The sequence below is a fragment of the Ceratina calcarata genome, unplaced genomic scaffold (genome assembly GCF_001652005.2).
Source record: "Ceratina calcarata isolate Rehan_Ccalc_2016 unplaced genomic scaffold, ASM165200v1 scaffold222.2, whole genome shotgun sequence".
NCBI classification, from domain to species: domain Eukaryota; kingdom Metazoa; phylum Arthropoda; class Insecta; order Hymenoptera; family Apidae; genus Ceratina; species Ceratina calcarata.
Genome location: NW_017143986.1, coordinates 161,844 through 180,606, shown reverse-complemented (window position 1 = coordinate 180,606; position 18,763 = coordinate 161,844). Strand labels below are relative to the sequence as shown.

Below are 18,763 nucleotides of genomic sequence, written 5' to 3'. Positions count from 1 at the left end.
AACATCGATATGATCCCTGAATGCAATATTAAGCCGTTGTTTTAACTAGAATTTTTTTTATAGGAATTACATTTTTCTTTCAGGCCCCCGGCCTCTCTTTATCCCTTTTTTTATCGCAATATTTACACATATCAATCTACTTTGTAAAACTTACTTTCTTCCATTCTGTAGCTCGCTTTATAGGATAAGAAACGATTTATGTGTAAGAGTGTATAATTGATAATAAAATAGAGATACGTATCACTGTATACCCGTTCCCTTACCGAAAATAAAACAGAGTCGTATAAATGTATATAGTTTATTCATACTTGACAAAATCGTTTTACTACATTGGCATAGAAAAATTTGCTGTTAAAGAAATACATAACAAGTATCAGAAATTATATACAAACGTCAAATTGTATGGGAATGATTATTACATGTATTTTATACAAAAGTGACTAATTTATTTTATAGAATATAAAAATTAGTTAATAATAAATATTATTGAACAGTTAACTAGCGTAAAATATAAATAGTCAATGTTGCGCTATACTTACAACTATGTCAGATTTATGTACACTATAAATCGTTGATATCGTGAACACTGACGCGAAGAATACATCGCGCGATCATTGAAATGCTGTTTGATCATTATTAATTGAGAAACGTTCGATGTATTGTACGAAGATGATACTTAGAGAATTGATACGGAATCGGGAATAAATTAAAATCAATTGGTCTGCCATTGATTCCGTGTCTACGCGTTGAAACACTAATTATCTAAGTACTCGGTCATCCAGATGTGATTTACATAATGAAATGACGATGATCGACTAGCGTATTTACAGGCATGACCACGAAATTATTTTGATTTACTCCATTTCATGAATTTCTTTATTACGCGTAAAACTACGGTCGCACGAGTGTCGATTTGGCGAACTTTCAAATATGCCTACGTCTTTTTCTTATTAAATTGCATGTAAGAAAAAAATCGTAGCGACGACTCCCGTCGAATTAACGCTCGTGCGATCTCCTAAAAGAGTATTGCTGATAATTTCTAGGTAACTAAATCGAGACTGTGTATCTACGTGTATATTTGCTTCCGTATCCAGTCCAAGTGTTTCGCGACGTCCACGTAGACGATGAACTGCGACAAGTCACAGGACATAGTTTTGCTGTCCAGTAAAGAGCCAGAGACGATGCCTCGTAGATAATAGCGACCTGCGTCGGTGTCGTACATCACGAAACCGCTTCCGCTATCACCGTTGCAGGGTCCGCTTCCGTCCCTCGATCCGGCGCAGAACGTCCGGTTCGAAGTGAACGAGACGAAGTTCGGATTGCTCCAGAAACAAACCGCCTGCAATTTCCATTCGGTACGTATTGCATTATCAGAAAAATAATACTTTTATAATTAATCTAGGAAAGTTCAAATATCAGACGTCTTTCTCCAACATTATATCTAACGAATAGATGAATTTTGAAAATTGTATGATAGGTGAGACGTAATAGACGGGCTTAAGACTAGATTAGACTATGAAAGGGTTTGAGATTAGAATATGAAATTTACATGAGAGACGATCGGAGCTTTGCTCATCCGCGGCTCCTCGATGTACTGATTCCCGTTCTCGTCACGTCCCCAGCCCACCACGTATCCAGATTTCCCGACGACGTGCTGAAGCTCCGTGGACCCCGACCAAAGACAAATCGGTTTGATCCAACGGCTGTACTCGACCCTCTCCCGCAGAAATATAATACCCAAGTCTGCGTCAGCGCTACCGCTTGCGTCGTAATCGGGATGAAGCCTGTACTCCGCCACTTCCATGTTCCTGGAGCCTTCCTCTAAGAAATTCCGCAAGCGATGCCGTCCCAATGATACTGCTAGGACCCCGATAGGTAAATTCATGTTGTTTAATTGGAAACAGTGGGCAGCTGTAAAAAGAAAATTGAATCATAATTCGCGTCGATTCAATGGTGTTATTAAAAGTTTCTAAAATGACTCTTCGTACCTGTAATGACGTGATTATTGGTCACCAACGTTCCCTCGCACTGGAATTCGTACGTGGGTCTCACGATGAAAATCGCAGCCAACCAAGGCCACTGACCGTGCGACGTTTTTGATCCTTTCGCCACGAGACGATTAATACCCTTTACGTCGCTCCGGCCACAATCTAAGTTATTATCCTCCGGCTTCGGTGCAGGTGTGGTAGTCGTCGCGACGCTCGTCGGACGAGGCGGCTTAGGATAGTACATCGGCTTCGGGGATGGACTCGGTGGAGGATAATTGTTAAACGATGGTGATGCGGGTGGACGAGGATTATTATCAAACGATGGTGATACGGGGGGACGAGGATTATTATCAAACGATGATGACACAGGGGGCTGAGGATTTATATCAAACGATGATGACGCGGGGGGACGAGGATTATTATCAAACGGTGATGACGCGGATGGTCGAGGGTAATTGTCAAACGTTGGTGACGCGGGTGGACGAGGGTAATCGTCAAACGTCGGTGACGCGGGTGGACGAGGGTAATTGTCAAACACTGATGGCGCGGGTGGTCGAGGATAATAATTGTTTTCTGGCTTCGGACCTATTGAAAACGGTGCGTCGTTCCTTATCGGGACATTATAGTCAGAAATTATAATCATGTTCCCCTGATCCTGAGACAGGGGCAACACTCCCGGTGGATACAATGTATGATTGAGAACAATGGAAGTGACGATTTGTCCGGTAGCTGAAATTAAATAATGTCGATTAATATACAATTAACTTTACGGAATTTCGAAGATACAGTACATACCACGTGGACCGGAACACACGAATTGACCATTGAACCTTATGCCAGTGAGTATGGGTATCGGTTGTGGAAGTGGGAAATGAATCTTGTACCTGAGAGGCCGACCCACGTTCACCGCTCTGACCGAGTCCTCCTTCGACTGTGCCAATTCTAATCGACCGACGTATTTCTAAAACAGACCGCAGGTATCTCACCTTTTGTTTTATCATCTAAGAAAAAATGAAACGATTCTGTAATGACGTTAACGCGGATCTATCGAATCTTTGCGGATGCGTTGGAGAATCGAATGAAGTCAGATTTCAAAGAAAGATACAACGGATTTGTGTTCACCAGAAAAATGACACGCTGAGAAAGAACTGCTGCAAAATTTATCACGCTGAGATCTACCCATTGTTCGTTACCGCAATCACGTTAATTAAATTCAAAGAATAGACGTCGAGCCAATGGTGTATAGAACGAGTTTTGTGAATGAAAAATGTTTGGATTCTTACCGAAGGCAGTGCAACAGCGATGCTCAAACTGACGCTGAGGTCGAGCGTGACTCCTCTAGGCGGTGATGGTATCTCGACGAAACCGACGATTTCGTTTGTCCCGTCGTCCCTAGCATACCAGAAATAGTTGGGACACGGCGACTGGCCAGATACCTCCGCGATCGAGAAAAGAAAATGCACCAAGAGCGCGATCTTCACGATGACACCGATCATCCTGAAACTCTGCAGCAGGTCATCGATCATTACTATTTAGATTTTTACTGTCTTGTTCGACACATAAATCCCTCCATCACGGACGTACACATCGTTTCAGTAAATGTTCCTGGCCAAAATTACAGACCTTTATCGATTGGTATTTAATATAAATACTTCAGATCGTTTAATAACGCAGCTGTCGTCTTTGTTTTCACGTATCCGGCAACGGGTACACTCGGTTGATTCAAGGAAAACCAGAAAATAGCAATAAAACTCAGATAGTATTTACTCGGCGAAGCGATAATCTCCCAGGAAGACAAAGAATCGCTATTCGCGAAGCGAGGGAAATCTATCAATACGGAACAGAATTTTCATCTGACACAAAGACGACTTGAACTTCCCCTCGGAATATTTAATTGGAAATTTCCCACAGAGACAGTCCAAACAATTTACCAGCCGATCATTCCCGATTGTTTCACAGTTTGAGACAAGGTCACAGTCACAAATTCAAGTTTTCCACTACGACGGTCCCGTTCGATACCCATGTGACTCTAAGCACCGCATGAATCGACAAAATTCCCGAATCAGGGAGACGTATTATAATTAAGCAACGTGATTCACTGACGTTTAATCGCACGCTTCGTCACTCGTCTTCATGACAGTCTCCGATGCGGTCGGGAAGCCGTCGTTGAAGGAACTGAATTATTTCGCGCAGGTATACAGCCTCGGCTCGGTGGTACCAGTGACGGTCAGTTCAAGGTAGCTTGCAACCACCTTTTTAAATGCGGCCCTGACTGACCAGGTCCGCAAGCAACGTTACCGGAAACTCGCGGGGATCGCCTCCGAATGCTTTCATAGTTGCGGTAGTGGGGCATCCCCGATAATACCACCACTCGACCGCATCATTCGCGTGGAAAGACCGCTATTCTCCGCATGGATTAACAGATTGAAGGAATAAAAGAAAAACGATTTCACGCTCTCTGGCAAGCTCACTGGATTACAGTGACTCACGTGAACATCGCAAGATGCATGAGTCGTAATCAAATACAATTGCAACACTTCTAATCCAGCCAGAATTCGAACAATCCATTAAAAATTTTGATAGAAGAAGATTGAATGGACGAACAATTGGTCGTTCGAAATGCATTTCGTAGAAAACACTCGGTGAGCATCGAAAAAGACGTATACCTGCGAATACGGTCCCATCGTTAAGTAGTACTTTACAGTAGTATACTTTAAGAGATTAACTAAAAACTTCGTCCCTTGGGATCGGTACCTTCTTTCCTTGAGCCTTAGTTTTATTGCCTTTTTACAATCATGAATCTATTCATGAGGAGGTACGCGCGTTGCTTGCAATGTCGTATTTGCATTCGAAAATCGACTCGTTTTCAATTTACTTTGCTCTTCAAACCCACGCTCATCGATTTTTAAGATCGTGCCCACACGCTGTCAGCCGCTGTTTCCTGTATCCTCCCGCAAAAAGATTCTTTCTCTGAGGAAAAAAAAGTTGACTAAAATTCAATTTTATTCGAAAACGAATCTTCCTGTGAGAAAAGTTTTCGTACAAAAATGAAACAAACGTAGAATTCAGAAAGCATCCATCGATATCTCCTCCATATAAATCTTTTACGAACAAAATGCAATCGATAAGCCAGTTTAAATTTGATGTTAATCGAATCGAACGGTGTGAAATTGGAATGTAGTATTCGAAGGAACGTCGGGAGAACAATAACTGAGCGCGTACGTACATACAATCAACGATTGCATAAAAACCTGTTCGTACTTCAACGACAGCGACCACAATTCCCATTAATGAACGTTATTACAGCATTGCGAACGATTATACGTAAGTACATGAAGTAGTGTGTCAGCGCTTAATCACGTGCGGAAAAACAAACATAACAGACACACCGCTAATTGTAGTTATTCCCTGCTTATTCCTTTTACACGCGGCGTTATTATCGTGTAAAATTATTGATAGTCGATTGAAATGATTTTTTTTAACTATAATCTATCTATATATCTCGACTAGATCAGCTAATTAATTACTGCAGAGAATAAATGGAAGGTTCGTTTTATTTCTATATAATTTTCGATATATACAAAATACATATATTTTAAATTAAGGATTCCTTAGCTATTTCTTTTCTCTACGCGAAAACGTCTATTATTAGTATGGAACAAGATTTCCTTCTAGCATATACGTTTTCAGCATTTAAATTGGCCTCTTTTGTAATTCTTTCCGTGCAACTCTTACTGTTCATCGATCTCAGTAAAATAACAATTATTGCGGTAAGCGCGTACGTTGTCTGAAAAAAAATGCACTGCTTCATTACTGATCAATAATAACGTTGCAGTGATCTAAAAGACATGAAGACAGTTTAACTAGCAGACATTAGTTAGATAGACGTTCCTTAATTTCTTCTTACCGAAACCTCACTTTTTAAATTAAATCGATATACGTACCTCGCCATATTCACTGATTCTCCTACGCAGATCTAAGTAACATTCGCACCAATCGAAACACATTATTTTATGCGAAATGGACGACTCTTGCGCGAAATCTGTGAGGTTAACATCGGTAAATCTCGTCGTTGTTATCGAGAAGCATTGTTCCAAACTGTACTGTACAGTGACCAGAAAAGGTATTTGCGCGTCGTTTCTACAGAGGCACGAAACTTTGACGGAGAAATCGAGAATTGTTTCGTTAACAAGTTTCGCGCAAATACACTTTGTGTAGTCACCGTATAAGCACCCGGGGACTTACCCGTGAACTCGCACAATATCTGTGTACATATTTTAAAGGTGTTTGCTTGCAGCGATTCAACCGATTCCTGGAACACTTCACGAATTTCCGTTTTCCTTTTTTGCGACCCTTTTCACCGGCTTCTGGGAATGACATCGTCAAACGCTTCAATCCACATGCTCTTTCACATATTGCTCATTAAATGCGAAGCCGTGATACAGGTACGTAAAGGCATAAAGACGAAACTATCGCAGGAGGGGTAATAACATTTACAATGATCGAAACGTTTCAATGACAAATTGCTATTTAGCTTTCTAATTGTAAGCAGATCATTTGCGTTCGTGTATTGATAGACAAGCAGAAACGTCCCGCGTGAATCAATACGATTATATATTTTTAAGCCTATGAAAGAATGATGAAAATGCATCATATTAAAGTAATATTTCCTACTGTTCTCTTTCGGCATTCATTTGAATATATTTTAATTTTAATTCTTTTTGTACATCGTATATTTCATATTTGAAATCGGCAGCAACGCGCATGCGTGGGCGCCATATGCATCGAACGCGTTTGGAACGTTTATAACCGTTTTTGATGGTTTAAAAGTTGTTGACGTTCCGTGTCATTTCCCAAGTTTGCGAAGCGTGGAATCGTAAAATACGCAGTGTTGTTAATAGTTTATTAGTGCACGGTAAGTAAAAATTGCTCGTTCACGCAGCCCGGAGTAAAAGATGGAGGCGATGGAAGTGGGAAGCGAGGAAGGCAACGAAAAGGACACATTCGACAATTTGGTAGGTAATAAGGATGAATCTGAGGATGAGGTCGAGAACGAACGGGATGAGCAAATGGAGGACGATCTCGATGACGATCAGGACGACGAGGACGACGAGGAAGACGCCGACGAAGCGGAAGTCAAGATCCTCGAAGCCACTCTTGCACAGAATCCCTACGATTACCAAACTCACAGACTGCTTATCTCGAAACTCGAAAAGATGGGCGAATTGGAACGACTACGAGCTGCCAGAGAGAATATGAGCTCTCGTTACCCTTTGGATTCCAGTCTCTGGTTATCCTGGATGCACGATGAAATTAAGTTAGCCACTACGCCAGAGCAGAAGGAAGAAGTAGTGAAACTATGTGAACGAGCAGTCAAGGATTACCTTTGTAAGTTCCATTCCTGAACTAAGAAACATGTCTCTGTTCTTCACAAACAGGCTTGTCTATTAATATATTTTGTAATTTGTTACAGCCGTCGAAGTGTGGCTGGAATACCTGCAGTTTAGCATTGGTAATATGGGCGTGGAGAAAGATGCGGCAAAGAATGTCAGGCAGTTATTCGAACGAGCTTTAACATCGGTCGGACTGCATGTCACCAAAGGTGCTATAATATGGGAGGCGTTTAGAGAATTCGAAGCCGTCTTATATGCACTAGTAAGTATCTCCAATCATCTATAATATACATTCTCCGTTCTATTTTATTTAATTCTCGAATTATTCAGATCGATCGTGCGAATCAAGCTGAGAGGAAGGAACAATTGGAACGCATAGGAAATTTGTTTAAGAGGCAGCTGGCTTGTCCTCTGTTGGATATGGATAAAACATACGAAGAATATGAAGCATGGCGCAGGGGAGACGGTAAAGAAGCTGCTATGGATGACAAGATCGTCGCCAGTAATTACGAGCGGGCATTCGCGAATTTTAATGCCCGCTTGCCTTTCGAAGAGAAGATCGTCACCTCCCATTCCGACTTCGAGAGTCTGGACGCATACAAGGTATATTTAGCATATGAAAAGCAGCACGGAGATCCAGGACGAGTAACAGTTTTATACGAAAGAGCGGTCGCCGATATTACCTTAGAAACGTGGATCTGGCTGGATTACCTCACATACTTAGAAGAAAACATCAAGATAGAATCTATCTTGGATCAAGTCTACCAAAGAGCATCGAGGAACGTCTCGTGGTGTCCGAAGGTTTGGCAGAAGTGGATGAGATCGTACGAGAAATGGGGCAAGCCAGTATTGGAGATTCAATCGATATTAGAAAACGCTTTAACAGCCGGATTCGAAACCGCGGGTGATTACAGAGATTTATGGGTGACGTATCTGGAATATCTACGACGAAGAATCGATCGGTCGTCTTCGAAGGAGGAAGAGAAACAGGTAGAGGTATTGCGTAATACTTTCAACAGAGCCTGCGAATATTTGGCGAAATCGTTCGGCTTAGAAGGAGATCCGAATTGCGTTATATTGCAATATTGGGCGAGAACCGAAGCTATACATGCCAACGACATGGAGAAAGCTAGGACACTATGGGCAGACATTCTATCGCAAGGGCATTCCGGAATAGCTTCCTACTGGCTGGAATACATCTCGTTAGAAAAATGTTACGGGGATACGAAGCACTTAAGAAAATTGTATCAAAAAGCTATGAACTCGGTAAAAGACTGGCCGGAGACCATAGCTAATTCGTGGATAGACTTCGAAAGGGACGAAGGGACATTGGAGCAGATGGAATTCTGTGAAACGCGGACCAAGGAGAAATTGGAGAAGGTCACCGAGGAGAGGCTGAAAGCTCAGCAAGCTCAGCAAGCTAACCGCGAACTGTCACCATCACAGAGTAAAAAGGCTTACAAGAGGAAACAAGATGACGCGGGCAAGTGGAAGAACTTAGGGAGTTCACCGACGAAGATTACCAAAGTCGAGACACAAGTAAAGCCAAAAGTAAGAGAGAGTCGGTTGAATCTTGAGAAGAAAGTTGATCCCGATCAAAAACCGAAGATCACTCCGCCGCCTGGTTTCAAGGCACCGGAGCCTGAGAAGATGGAAGTAGATCATACGCAGGAAGTCGACGACAAGATCACGGTGTTCGTTAGTAATTTAGACTACACGGCCACCGAAGAAGAAGTTAGGAATGCGTTAGAACCGGCTGGATCGATCACGATGTTTAAGATGATACGAGATTACAAAGGGCGTAGCAAAGGATATTGTTATGTTCAGCTCAGTAGTCCGGTACGTATTAAGAGTCCTTCGACTTCGAACTAAAATTTACACTAAACTTTCTTAACAACGTTGTGAATGTGCTTTTTTATAGGAAGCCGTCGAAGAAGCGTTGAAACTGGATCGAACTCCTATAAGAGGACGACCGATGTTCGTCTCGAGATGCGATCCTGACAAAACAACGCGAGGAACTGGATTCAAATATAGTTCCACCCTAGAGAAGAATAAGCTGTTTGTTAAAGGTGAGTTGAAATTAAAAGTTCGAACTAATTCGTTTAAGAGATGTGTACTTATCGTTGTGAAATAATTAGGATTGCCGGTGACGACGACTAAAGAGGACCTTGAAGAAATCTTCAAAGTTCACGGAGCGTTAAAAGAAGTGCGGATAGTTACTTACCGTAATGGACACTCTAAAGGATTGGCTTACGTCGACTTCGAAGATGAGAACAGTGCCGCGAAGGCATTGCTCGCCGCTGATGGTATGAAGATCGATGATAAAGTAATTAGTGTAGCTATAAGCCAGCCGCCGGAAAGGAAAAAGGTCCCGGCGATCGAGGAACCGGTGAGGTCTCTAGGAGGTACTAACGTAAGCAGAACTACGTTCGGTGTGCCCAGAACGTTATTATCTATGGTACCTCGTACCGTCAAAGTCGCTGCTAGTAACGGGAGTGCAAGTGCAACCGGGAACGGCGTTACCCAAAAATTGAGTAATCAAGATTTTCGAAATATGTTGCTCAATAAAAAATAATCCCCATCGAAACTGTGACTCCTCACTCCTCCGCATGGTATGGATGATATCAAGATGTGTGCATGCCGAATAGCTAAATCTCATCTCATTCCTATTTTTATTTAAAAAAAAAAAAGAAAAATAGAAATGTTTGTGAAAGAGAGAGAGTGAGAGAGAGAGAGCAAGATAAAGAAAAGGGAAAGGAAGACTAAGAACTAGAAATTCTTAGAAAATAAATACGTTTAATGTAAGACAGTTTATATATACAAGATGAGAATGCATGTGCAAAGTATGGATTATTCTAAACGCAGAACAAGAACAACTTCCCCGTCGTACATACATCATAGCGTTATCGTCACTATTTAAAGAAAAGTCATATTTCAAGACCTTCGAGTGAAGAAACGAGTAAGAGAAGTTGTATCACGAAGCACATTTTAATAATAGAAATCAGGGTGACCGTTCCTCTTTAGTTTTCAAAAGGAATCCTCGTGTCTCTTCAAGCTGTATAAAAAGTATATAAAAAAGAACGACGAAAGTACGCTCACAGGATTCCCATTAATAGATCGCGTAGCCTCTCAAGTTATATAGAAGTCCAAGAAGTAGTATTCGAAAAAGTACAGTCATAATTGGCAGAACAATTTGGTCACCCTACGTTCAAGTAAAAAAAAACGGTCCCTCTACAACTGCATTGGTGCATTGGACGCGTGGTGTTTTTTATGCCTCGGTGGAGCGACAGGTGGACTATCCGGCGTCAGCAACCGCCTTGCCATAAGCCACTTTTTGGCTCGGCCGGAGTGATAATAATACGAATAAAGCAACGCCATAGCCGCCAATGCGACCAGAAGGCACGTACCAGCGATGATTATACTGAGCAACCAATACGGTCCGCTCGGCACCGATGCCGGTTCCGTCGGCGACTTTGGAACCGACGTCGTCGGCGTCTCCACGGTCGGAAGCGGTTCCACGTCGTCCCCGATGGTGATGTCCGCGCAGCCACGGAACTCCTCCTGAGGGCCGCAGCCCACGGCTCCTGTCGAATGCAACAAATGTGAGTAACATTCACTAACACTCCTCCATTCATTAATTAATCATTCATGCAAAGTAAATATTAATAAATATTCTTGATCTACCTGCGATCTACCTAGAGATATGATTAATGGTTTAGATATTTGCAAGGGGGTTTAAATATTATTATATATAGATAATTTTGTAATAACTGAAGGTCGATCGAATAACAATGATTGCGATAATGCATATTGTGCAATATTTGAGCTGAGTACGTAACACTTACAGTACAATTTAAAACTTTCTACCCGTGCGTCGATGGAATACGTATATTTTAATTATCGACATTAAAAATGTCGACACGATGCATGACTCGATTATTCACAGTATTAATAGTTTAGTCTTGACGTTTTATTCATTTCTCTATTAGCCCTATTGATAATTTAATCAGAATTGCATTCGACCTGATTGCCAACGAAATAACGTGGTTAGGTTTAAATATTATTATATATAGATAATTTTGTAATAACTGAAGGTCGATCGAATAACAATGATTGCGATAATGCATATTGTGCAATATTTGAGCTGAGTACGTAACACTTACAGTACAATTTAAAACTTTCTACCCGTGCGTCGATGGAATACGTATATTTTAATTATCGACATTAAAAATGTCGACACGATGCATGACTCGATTATTCACAGTATTAATAGTTTAGTCTTGACGTTTTATTCATTTCTCTATTAGCCCTATTGATAATTTAATCAGAATTGCATTCGACCTGATTGCCAACGAAATAACGTGGTTTCTATACATAAGCAATCCGCGTGCAATCAACGATTCAATCGTTTCCGGCGCAAGCACTTCGTTCAGCAAACATCTCCCAATGTCCTTTACAATTCAATCGTACCGAGCCATTTCGGGCAACGTCTCTCCTTCGTGCCTACGTAAAGCTCGGAGCTTTTGTCGCGAACGCGGTGTCTCTCGAACGTGCATCCGGCTTTAGAACAAAACACCGAGCTACGCTCGTCCCGGTGCTAAGTGGAACAGAAATTCGTGTCATTGAAAAAACTCGCCCCCCAGGTTCGTTTATTATCCAGAGGCTACGTCGGTATTCAAAAGTCTCTGCCAGCCAGAATTGTATCTTTTAATTACGATTTCTCAAACTTTATCCATTAGAACAGTTTTGTATTGGAAACGTTTAAGTAGGACCTCTTCGAATTTTTATTTATTCTATTTTCTATTGAAAGTGTACTTAAGCTCTCGAGTCATGATAGATTCAGAGAGATTCTGTAGACCCAAAAGCAACGCTGAACAACCTTTGCTTCCAACACTCTGTACGTCCCTCTATTGTGAGAAGCGAGTCGCGTTCGAATTCCGAGAGGGAAGAGCGGCTCGCTCAGTGTTCGCGACGAAAGAAAAAAAAAACAGTTTTGTATTGGAAACGTTTAAGTAGGACCTCTTCGAATTTTTATTTATTTTATTTTCTGCTGATAGTGTACTTAAGCTCTCGAGTCATGATAGATTCAGAGAGATTCTGTAGACCCAAAAGCAACGCTGAACAACCTTTGCTTCCAACACTCTGTACGTCCCTCTATTGTGAGAAGCGAGTCGCGTTCGAATTCCGAGAGGGAAGAGCGGCTCGCTCAGTGTTCGCGACGAAAGAAAAAAAGAAAAACGCGTTGCACAATACCTGTCCCGTTTCCACAGTCGCCCCAATTATTTCCAGCCACGTATCTCCATTGAAAGACGCATTGAGCGCAAGTCAGCCCATCCGGCAATTTGTAGAAAGCCTCGAAAATCTTGTTCCCCGGCCCGGGGTAATACCTCGTCGATCCGTTCCTCAACGGTAGCAAGTGTTGGTCCAGGCAATCCTGATCGACTTCTTTATTTCTGTAAGTCATCGCGCACGTACGGAACTCGAAGTACCCGTGATGGTTCGCCGTCAGTTCGACGCGTACAGGTATCACCGAGCCCGTTTTGTACTTCCTGACTATCACACCGTTCCCGTATTTACCGCCGGTCTCGTGCAGGCGAGGCTGGAACAAAATCGTATTCGATTTTAATACGTAATATATTTTTTTTTATTATTGACTCCGTCGTAGGATTCCTTATAAGGTTCTCGTATCTGATTTAGTCGGGAGATCTTGATCTCCGTAGGAGTGCAGGTCGCCCGAGGAGTGTACCGTTACCTAATTTCCATTTCGGGAATTTCAATCGCGCAATTCAAATGTCGAGAGATCTGCCCCGTTCTGAGGTACAGAATATTTGATCGTTCCATTCTGCATGGAACTGGAACACTTTTGCAATATAAATATAATTCAAATGTGAAATAACAAATAGATGAATGTTCCATGCAGATTCCTCATCTTTAATAGAATAGGAGTTAGAATTATATTTCATCAATCAATAGAAATACAGAAATTATTGGAAAATTCATTCATAAATAAAATTCATAAATAAAATTGAATTTAATTAAATGATCTAACTGAGACAGCGTTGCTATATTTTTTTTTTTTTTTATTCACTCCTGAGGATCGTATCCTCGCTCCGAAGGGAGTGATAAAGAATTGCATAAAAATATTCTCGTCTTACCTCTGGCGCGTCCCAAGCGTCGCCGCATATGCCGCACTTTCCCTTGTTCCGTTGCCATTGCCTGGTGAATCCACCGCAATAGCACTCGTGATCGTTATAATCATGCGGTGTATCGAAACCGTACCTCCACATCGAGGCCCTCGACGGTGGTTCTATCAGTCTTCCGTGGGCCGAGGCTTGCCTAACGACCAGCACGCTCGCGAAAATTATCAGGCAAAATAGTTGGAGTCGCATCGTTATTGCTAAACTCGCACCCTGAAAATAGAAAATAGTGGAAAATAAATTTATTTCAAGCTAGAACGAAATTTTCTGCTCTTATAAATAACAGAATTCTCGTTTCTGTTTGTTTTTTTATTTATTAAATATTTAATGTTTGCGATATTCGTAAAACTGGACGTTTTTGTCATACTCGTCGCGTTGGAGGAACGCGAGGCGGAAAGCATGTTTGATTTTCATTACTGCGAAATTCGGCCACCGAGGCGTGTAACGAGTTGAGAAAAAAGAAAAAACGTTTCTCGAAATGAATGATAAATGAAGTAGCTATCACGTGCCTCGACCGAGTGCTTAAAAACTTATTCCCCTTCCAATTAATTAAACATTTATTTCGTGCAAAAGGGAAAATAGGTCTCGGGTAATTTAGAGTGTTCGCAATTAGTATTTACGAATGGCTGTTTCAAACGAGTGGAGTCTTTGAAGAAGCAATGCCAGAAAACTGAACGACGTTCAATACTGACACTCGGAAAATTTGCAAAGGACGTAATTACTGAAACCAAACGCGAATTCAATTCTTAGTCTTCTTAAGGCTGCTTCACTTTTGATTAAGAGTCACGCTTTCGACTCTCTGTCGACTGCAAAACGTTTAAGAGTCTTCTAATCGGTTCGTTTCATTCAACAGCGTTTCACGAGTTTTGATTAAAATTCAACAAAAGCTTCCCGATTTCCGGAAATTAATGAACCAAACAGGAACGCGCGAAACAAACGGAGAGGCAGATGATTTACATTTACAATGGGAACGTGACAAAGTTTGAACTGGTTAAAGGTGAAAATCGCGTACGACGATGCATGTTAAACAGGCAGCTAGGTAAACGAATGATTCGGCTCCTACCAAATCTACGTTTACCTACCTGGTACCCATAGAACTAGAAGAAAATTGGTTACAACTCGTTTACGTCGAATTCCGATGAGAAACCTGAGCCCACGAGAGAGAATTTTATTTTTACAAAAACTAAAGAAAACCGATTGAAATTCCGGTTATTGCAAAAATTAACCAGATCGCAATAACAAGCAATAAACGATTTTACTGTGTGATTAACCGGAATTCGAACAATCGGTCGTTCGCTTTAATCTAATAGTAATTCGTCACTGGATTCGATTAGAGTTCAATCGTAATGGGAGCGAAGAATGCAATTTTACGACGAGCCAATTAATTTAGAGTGAGCAATGCGACGAGTGTTTATTCAGCAGGACTGGGTTTTGCTTTTGATTACTAAACTGGATGAATCATCCGTCTCCCAAGTATTTGCCTCAAGTATTTTCTACTCTACTTTATACTCGTTTTATTTATAAACGCAGATGAAAACGTTTTTTACATCTTTCACTGTTAAATCATTCGCGTTAACGTCGAGTACGAATTGGCTAATTGCAAGTACAGAGCAGAAGAGCACTGGGAGTGCATCGAGCGTAAAGGAGAAACTGGCAAACCGGTTGCCACGACTGGCCATTGTTACAGAACGCGTTATCAGAGGACAAAACCAGCTCGCACAGAATTCGTAACTGAAAGGACAGATACCGCGAACGGTTGCGTGATAATAAAAGATTGATTCGATTTTCACGAAAAAGAGTTTGTACAATTAGTCAACTTAAATATGATGTGTAGGTGTACTTCGACTTGCCATAAATTAAACAATAGAGAATTGCTAATTGTTATTATTGTTATCAAACACTGCGCGCGTTTAGGAGTGTTTTTAAATGCAAATAAATGCAGCTCGTAGAAAATTTATGTAGAAAATTGATATACGAAATATGTAGATAGGGCACGTGAATAACGAGGATTCCGGTGAACGGTGCGAGGAATCGTCGAGGAGTAGCGCCTGGCCTTGAAGGGGTCAATCGAGACGAATCGGATTCCGAAAGTAGGTGACTTCCTCGCGAAAGTTTCGTGCGGTCTTCTTTGGGTTCAACGAACGACGAGAGTCGCGTGCTCTAGACGTGAGAAAAAGTCGGGACGCGTTTGAATACGAACGAAAATCGCGAACAAGCAGGATATCTTTCTTCCGAAAACACTGAAACTCGAAATCGTGACGAATAGCCTGCGGAGGCTCGGCGGACGTGGCCGAATTGTTAGCTCGCCGCGTTAGCGATGCTAAAATGGAGATTTAGTAACGCAAACTAGGTCCCATGGAAAACAAGCGAGCCGAAGTTCTCCACCTGGCGAGCGGACGCGGTGAGAAAGAGAGTCGCGGGGAATGAGGGGATCGATAATGTAAAACGACTGGAGCTCGCCGAGCCACCGGCGAAATTTGTAATCCCCTGTTGAAGATTAATTAAAAAGTCTCGCGTATCTGTTGCCGGCCAAACGGGATTTCGCCAACCGCTGGCCGAGGCTTGTGATCAGAAAGGATGATGATTGATCGCGCTGCTACTTTAAAGGACCGATTAAAAAACTCCGAGCGAGCCCGGATTCGTTTCGAACTAAATACTAACACCGTCTTCGGGAGAAAATCATTTTTTACGAACTCTGATCAGAAAATAATGAACCGAATGAATATTAAAAGTAAAGACACGAAGATAAATTCGTCATAGCGAAACCAGAAATTATAATCACTCCTCCGCAGGAGGCTGTGAAAAAACCTTCGTGGTCAGGTAGAAAATGTTGCTTTCCATAAACAAGGACGTTGTTTTTATAAGCTACTGGGAACGAACGTTGACTACCGATCGATCTCGGTGCCACCCGATTAACAAAACGTAATATTTAATCGCGAGATTCTGGTTACACATTAGTATATCTGGGTCAACGGCGAGACACAATGGGAGTTCAAATTGTTCCGTTTTTTTTTCCGCTCCGTACGACCGCACGCGAGAACGAGAACGAAAACATAGAAGATTCATACGAATGTACAATCGTCATCGTTTTATTGTTTGACGTATATAATTATGGAATCATTCGAGGCAACAGGATGAATATGAAAAACCTGGAAGACGTTACTATAAAACTATTTCTAAAAGAATTCCAATTGTCTCTAAATGCCGGCAAAGTGCATGAGATTATCGTTCGACTATAATCTCGTTCGACACCGAAAAATAGGATATGTATCACATGATCAATATTTAACTTTGATAAGCCGGGACAGCCTGAAAGTGGAAGGACCCCTTTAAATATGACGCGTACTTCAGATATTTTATATATTTTACGACCTCGTTTTTTACAGTTTGCACGAACATCAGAAATCCACAAGTGCACGTCAGCCTAGTTATCATATGTAAATAAAATTGATGCCTCGCAAGATGTTTACCCAGTTTTACGTTGCATTATTTATGATAAATGCGCGTGTGATTTATTCTACGGTAAAAGTTATCGAGAACCGTAGGGGAAAATATAACTCGAGGAGAATATAATATAAAATGATTCTGTTTTCTAACGGCGTTGTAACTTAGAAAGTCCGCCAACTCTTCAAATGACAAAGGCCACGAGAACAGGCTTCGAATTTTTTTAACCACTTATGCAGTATTAATACTACTCGACACTAAAACTACATGGCACACTGCTCGACTGATCAGCTTTTAATTCTAGATACAATCACTGAGAACAATGAATGTGAAGTGGATAATAGTAAAACGTTTCGTCTGCACACAAGATATTAAAACAGCAAGGATGAAATCCACGAACCGACTCTGTACACTGGTTTATACACAATTCCGTTGGATCCTTTCTCCCTCGTGCCAGCAGAGCTCAGAAGTAACCGGAACTGGACACCGAACCAGTATTCAGGGTCAAAAGTCTCCCGGGACTGGAGGCGTACCGGGCGCGAAAGGAACGGAGGCCTGTTTGCTGGGACGGTACGCGGGCTCTGGGCATCGGTGAATCAGGCCCGGTAGAAAGGCCCGTACCCCGGTCAGGCGAAGACTAAACTGAACTCGACTCGAGCTCGAGAATCACCAGCCGTGGACTCGCGGGCCTTCCACCATGTGGGAGTAGGTTATTAGAACGAGCCGCTCGTTCGTATTCACGCTATCGCCTCGATGATGCGGCCCGGCTCTCAGTGAAACGCCTCTAATTACCCGCGTTTCCGTTTCCTATCGTTTTCCGAAAACAACGTTTTCCTTTGGAAGCTTTCGAAATGTACTTGCAGTACAATCGTTGTTAAATGAATTAATTCGGGGGGCAAATATGTAAATTAGAATTTTTATTCTTGATATTCAAGAGCGTGCATTGCAATACAACATCGTTTCGTACAACTTTAGGATAGACAGGATTATGTTCAGGGATTTCGAATATTTTCTTTAATGTAATCAAAATATGTCGAAGTAGTTCGTATCAATTTCTCTTGTTTTAGTAGATATACCATCTGAGGTATTGACATGAATTTATGATAAACCCTGTATATATTGTATTATAAGAAAATGGTTCCTCGACACATTTCCAATAGTTACAGTTGCTGTATTATAGAGACCGTAGAACTTGGAAGTACAAAGTATCAGAGTATCAATTTTCAAGATAACTTCTTGTTGTTAATTCCTTCCGGCGAGACAAGGGATGCTTCCAGGAAACTTTCACATTATAAATTAAAAATGTTTAACAAGAGACTCAATATTCTTAAAGAAATCATTTTATCTTCAACAAAGTGGAACCTGACTATGAAGGAATATTCTAATGCACGGCTTTCACTGTTGAATTAGCATACAAGCATTTCCAACTTTTTCTTCGAATTGACGGCCTGAAATAATAATCGAATCGTGGAAAACGTAATGACTCATAAATTAGCGAATGGTTTTGATTGATCCTTTTTGTGGTCGAGGAAAAGTTCAGGTATAATGGGACACGTGAAACTTTAGTGAAAGGTTCGCCTCTGAATGCACCTTTAATCGGTTCTCGGTGATGACGTTTGAATTATAGATGATGACGAACGCGAAAGGAAACTGTCTGAGAAATTTCAGATTAGATTCTTGTTAAGGATGTATTGGCTATACAGTCAATCCCAAAAGTTACCCCTAAAAGGTACCCCTATGA

The 18,763-nt window shown here is 41.5% G+C and overlaps 3 protein-coding genes across 14 annotated transcripts; 1 reads left to right on the top strand and 2 right to left on the bottom strand.

Moving 5' to 3' along the window:
- Nucleotides 1-262: 262 nt before the first annotated feature.
- On the bottom strand, nucleotides 263-6,432 carry LOC108622445 (spermosin). Of its 7 annotated transcripts, none has more exons than XM_018020335.2 (7): nucleotides 6,234-6,318; nucleotides 5,933-6,030; nucleotides 3,272-3,493; nucleotides 2,784-2,949; nucleotides 1,989-2,717; nucleotides 1,550-1,911; nucleotides 263-1,339 (listed from the first exon to the last, which is right to left on the bottom strand). In XM_018020335.2, exons 2-7 carry the CDS (start codon nucleotides 5,993-5,995, stop codon nucleotides 1,067-1,069), a joined length of 1,815 nt encoding a protein of 604 aa, XP_017875824.1. In that variant the 5' UTR covers nucleotides 5,996-6,030; nucleotides 6,234-6,318; the 3' UTR covers nucleotides 263-1,066. The 7 variants fall into 7 exon arrangements, with proteins under 7 accessions (XP_017875824.1, XP_017875825.1, XP_026667279.1 ...); XM_018020336.2 differs by lacking the exon at nucleotides 6,234-6,318 and adding an exon at nucleotides 3,612-4,958 and having other exon boundaries at nucleotides 5,933-6,015; XM_026811478.1 differs by lacking the exon at nucleotides 6,234-6,318 and adding an exon at nucleotides 3,920-4,958 and having other exon boundaries at nucleotides 5,933-6,015.
- LOC108622444 (squamous cell carcinoma antigen recognized by T-cells 3) lies at nucleotides 5,550-9,968 on the top strand. Of its 3 annotated transcripts, XM_018020332.2 has the most exons (7): nucleotides 5,550-6,047; nucleotides 6,286-6,433; nucleotides 6,931-7,376; nucleotides 7,462-7,643; nucleotides 7,712-9,220; nucleotides 9,303-9,450; nucleotides 9,520-9,956. In XM_018020332.2, the coding sequence occupies exons 3-7, from the start codon at nucleotides 6,944-6,946 to the stop codon at nucleotides 9,954-9,956; spliced, it is 2,709 nt and encodes a 902-aa protein (XP_017875821.1). In that variant the 5' UTR covers nucleotides 5,550-6,047; nucleotides 6,286-6,433; nucleotides 6,931-6,943. The 3 variants fall into 3 exon arrangements, with proteins under 3 accessions (XP_017875821.1, XP_017875823.1, XP_017875820.1); XM_018020334.2 differs by lacking the exons at nucleotides 5,550-6,047; nucleotides 6,286-6,433 and adding an exon at nucleotides 6,749-6,903 and having other exon boundaries at nucleotides 7,008-7,376; XM_018020331.2 differs by lacking the exons at nucleotides 5,550-6,047; nucleotides 6,286-6,433 and having other exon boundaries at nucleotides 6,749-7,376; nucleotides 9,520-9,968.
- A 189-nt stretch (nucleotides 9,969-10,157) lies between these two features.
- Nucleotides 10,158-17,715, bottom strand: LOC108622446 (uncharacterized). Of its 4 annotated transcripts, none has more exons than XM_026811480.1 (4): nucleotides 17,388-17,715; nucleotides 13,537-13,791; nucleotides 12,635-12,980; nucleotides 10,158-10,965 (listed from the first exon to the last, which is right to left on the bottom strand). In XM_026811480.1, exons 2-4 carry the CDS (start codon nucleotides 13,768-13,770, stop codon nucleotides 10,613-10,615), a joined length of 933 nt encoding a protein of 310 aa, XP_026667281.1. In that variant the 5' UTR covers nucleotides 13,771-13,791; nucleotides 17,388-17,715; the 3' UTR covers nucleotides 10,158-10,612. The 4 variants fall into 4 exon arrangements, with proteins under 4 accessions (XP_026667281.1, XP_017875828.1, XP_026667280.1 ...); XM_018020339.2 differs by having other exon boundaries at nucleotides 17,423-17,713; XM_026811479.1 differs by having other exon boundaries at nucleotides 17,176-17,416.
- Nucleotides 17,716-18,763: the final 1,048 nt, after the last annotated feature.

Bases quoted from the DNA above. Each gene is read 5' to 3' on its own strand.
- LOC108622445 (XM_026811475.1), bottom strand. From the start codon at position 6,368: ATGTCATTCCCAGAAGCCGGTGAAAAGGGTCGCAAAAAAGGAAAACGG. The intron at 3,494-6,233 runs GTAAGTCCCCGG...GACCTGCTGCAG, and splicing joins GATATTGTGCGAGTTCACGG to AGTTTCAGGATGATCGGTGT. The intron at 2,950-3,271 runs GTAAGAATCCAA...GGTCTGTTTTAG, and splicing joins TCGCTGTTGCACTGCCTTCG to AAATACGTCGGTCGATTAGA.
- LOC108622444 (XM_018020331.2), top strand. From the start codon at position 6,944: ATGGAGGCGATGGAAGTGGGAAGCGAGGAAGGCAACGAAAAGGACACA. The intron at 7,377-7,461 runs GTAAGTTCCATT...AATTTGTTACAG, and splicing joins AGCAGTCAAGGATTACCTTT to CCGTCGAAGTGTGGCTGGAA. The intron at 9,451-9,519 runs GTGAGTTGAAAT...TGAAATAATTAG, and splicing joins GAATAAGCTGTTTGTTAAAG to GATTGCCGGTGACGACGACT.
- LOC108622446 (XM_026811480.1), bottom strand. From the start codon at position 13,770: ATGCGACTCCAACTATTTTGCCTGATAATTTTCGCGAGCGTGCTGGTC. The intron at 12,981-13,536 runs GTAAGACGAGAA...ATTTTGTTCCAG, and splicing joins ACGCTTGGGACGCGCCAGAG to CCTCGCCTGCACGAGACCGG. The intron at 10,966-12,634 runs GTATTGTGCAAC...TGCATTCGACAG, and splicing joins CGACTGTGGAAACGGGACAG to GAGCCGTGGGCTGCGGCCCT.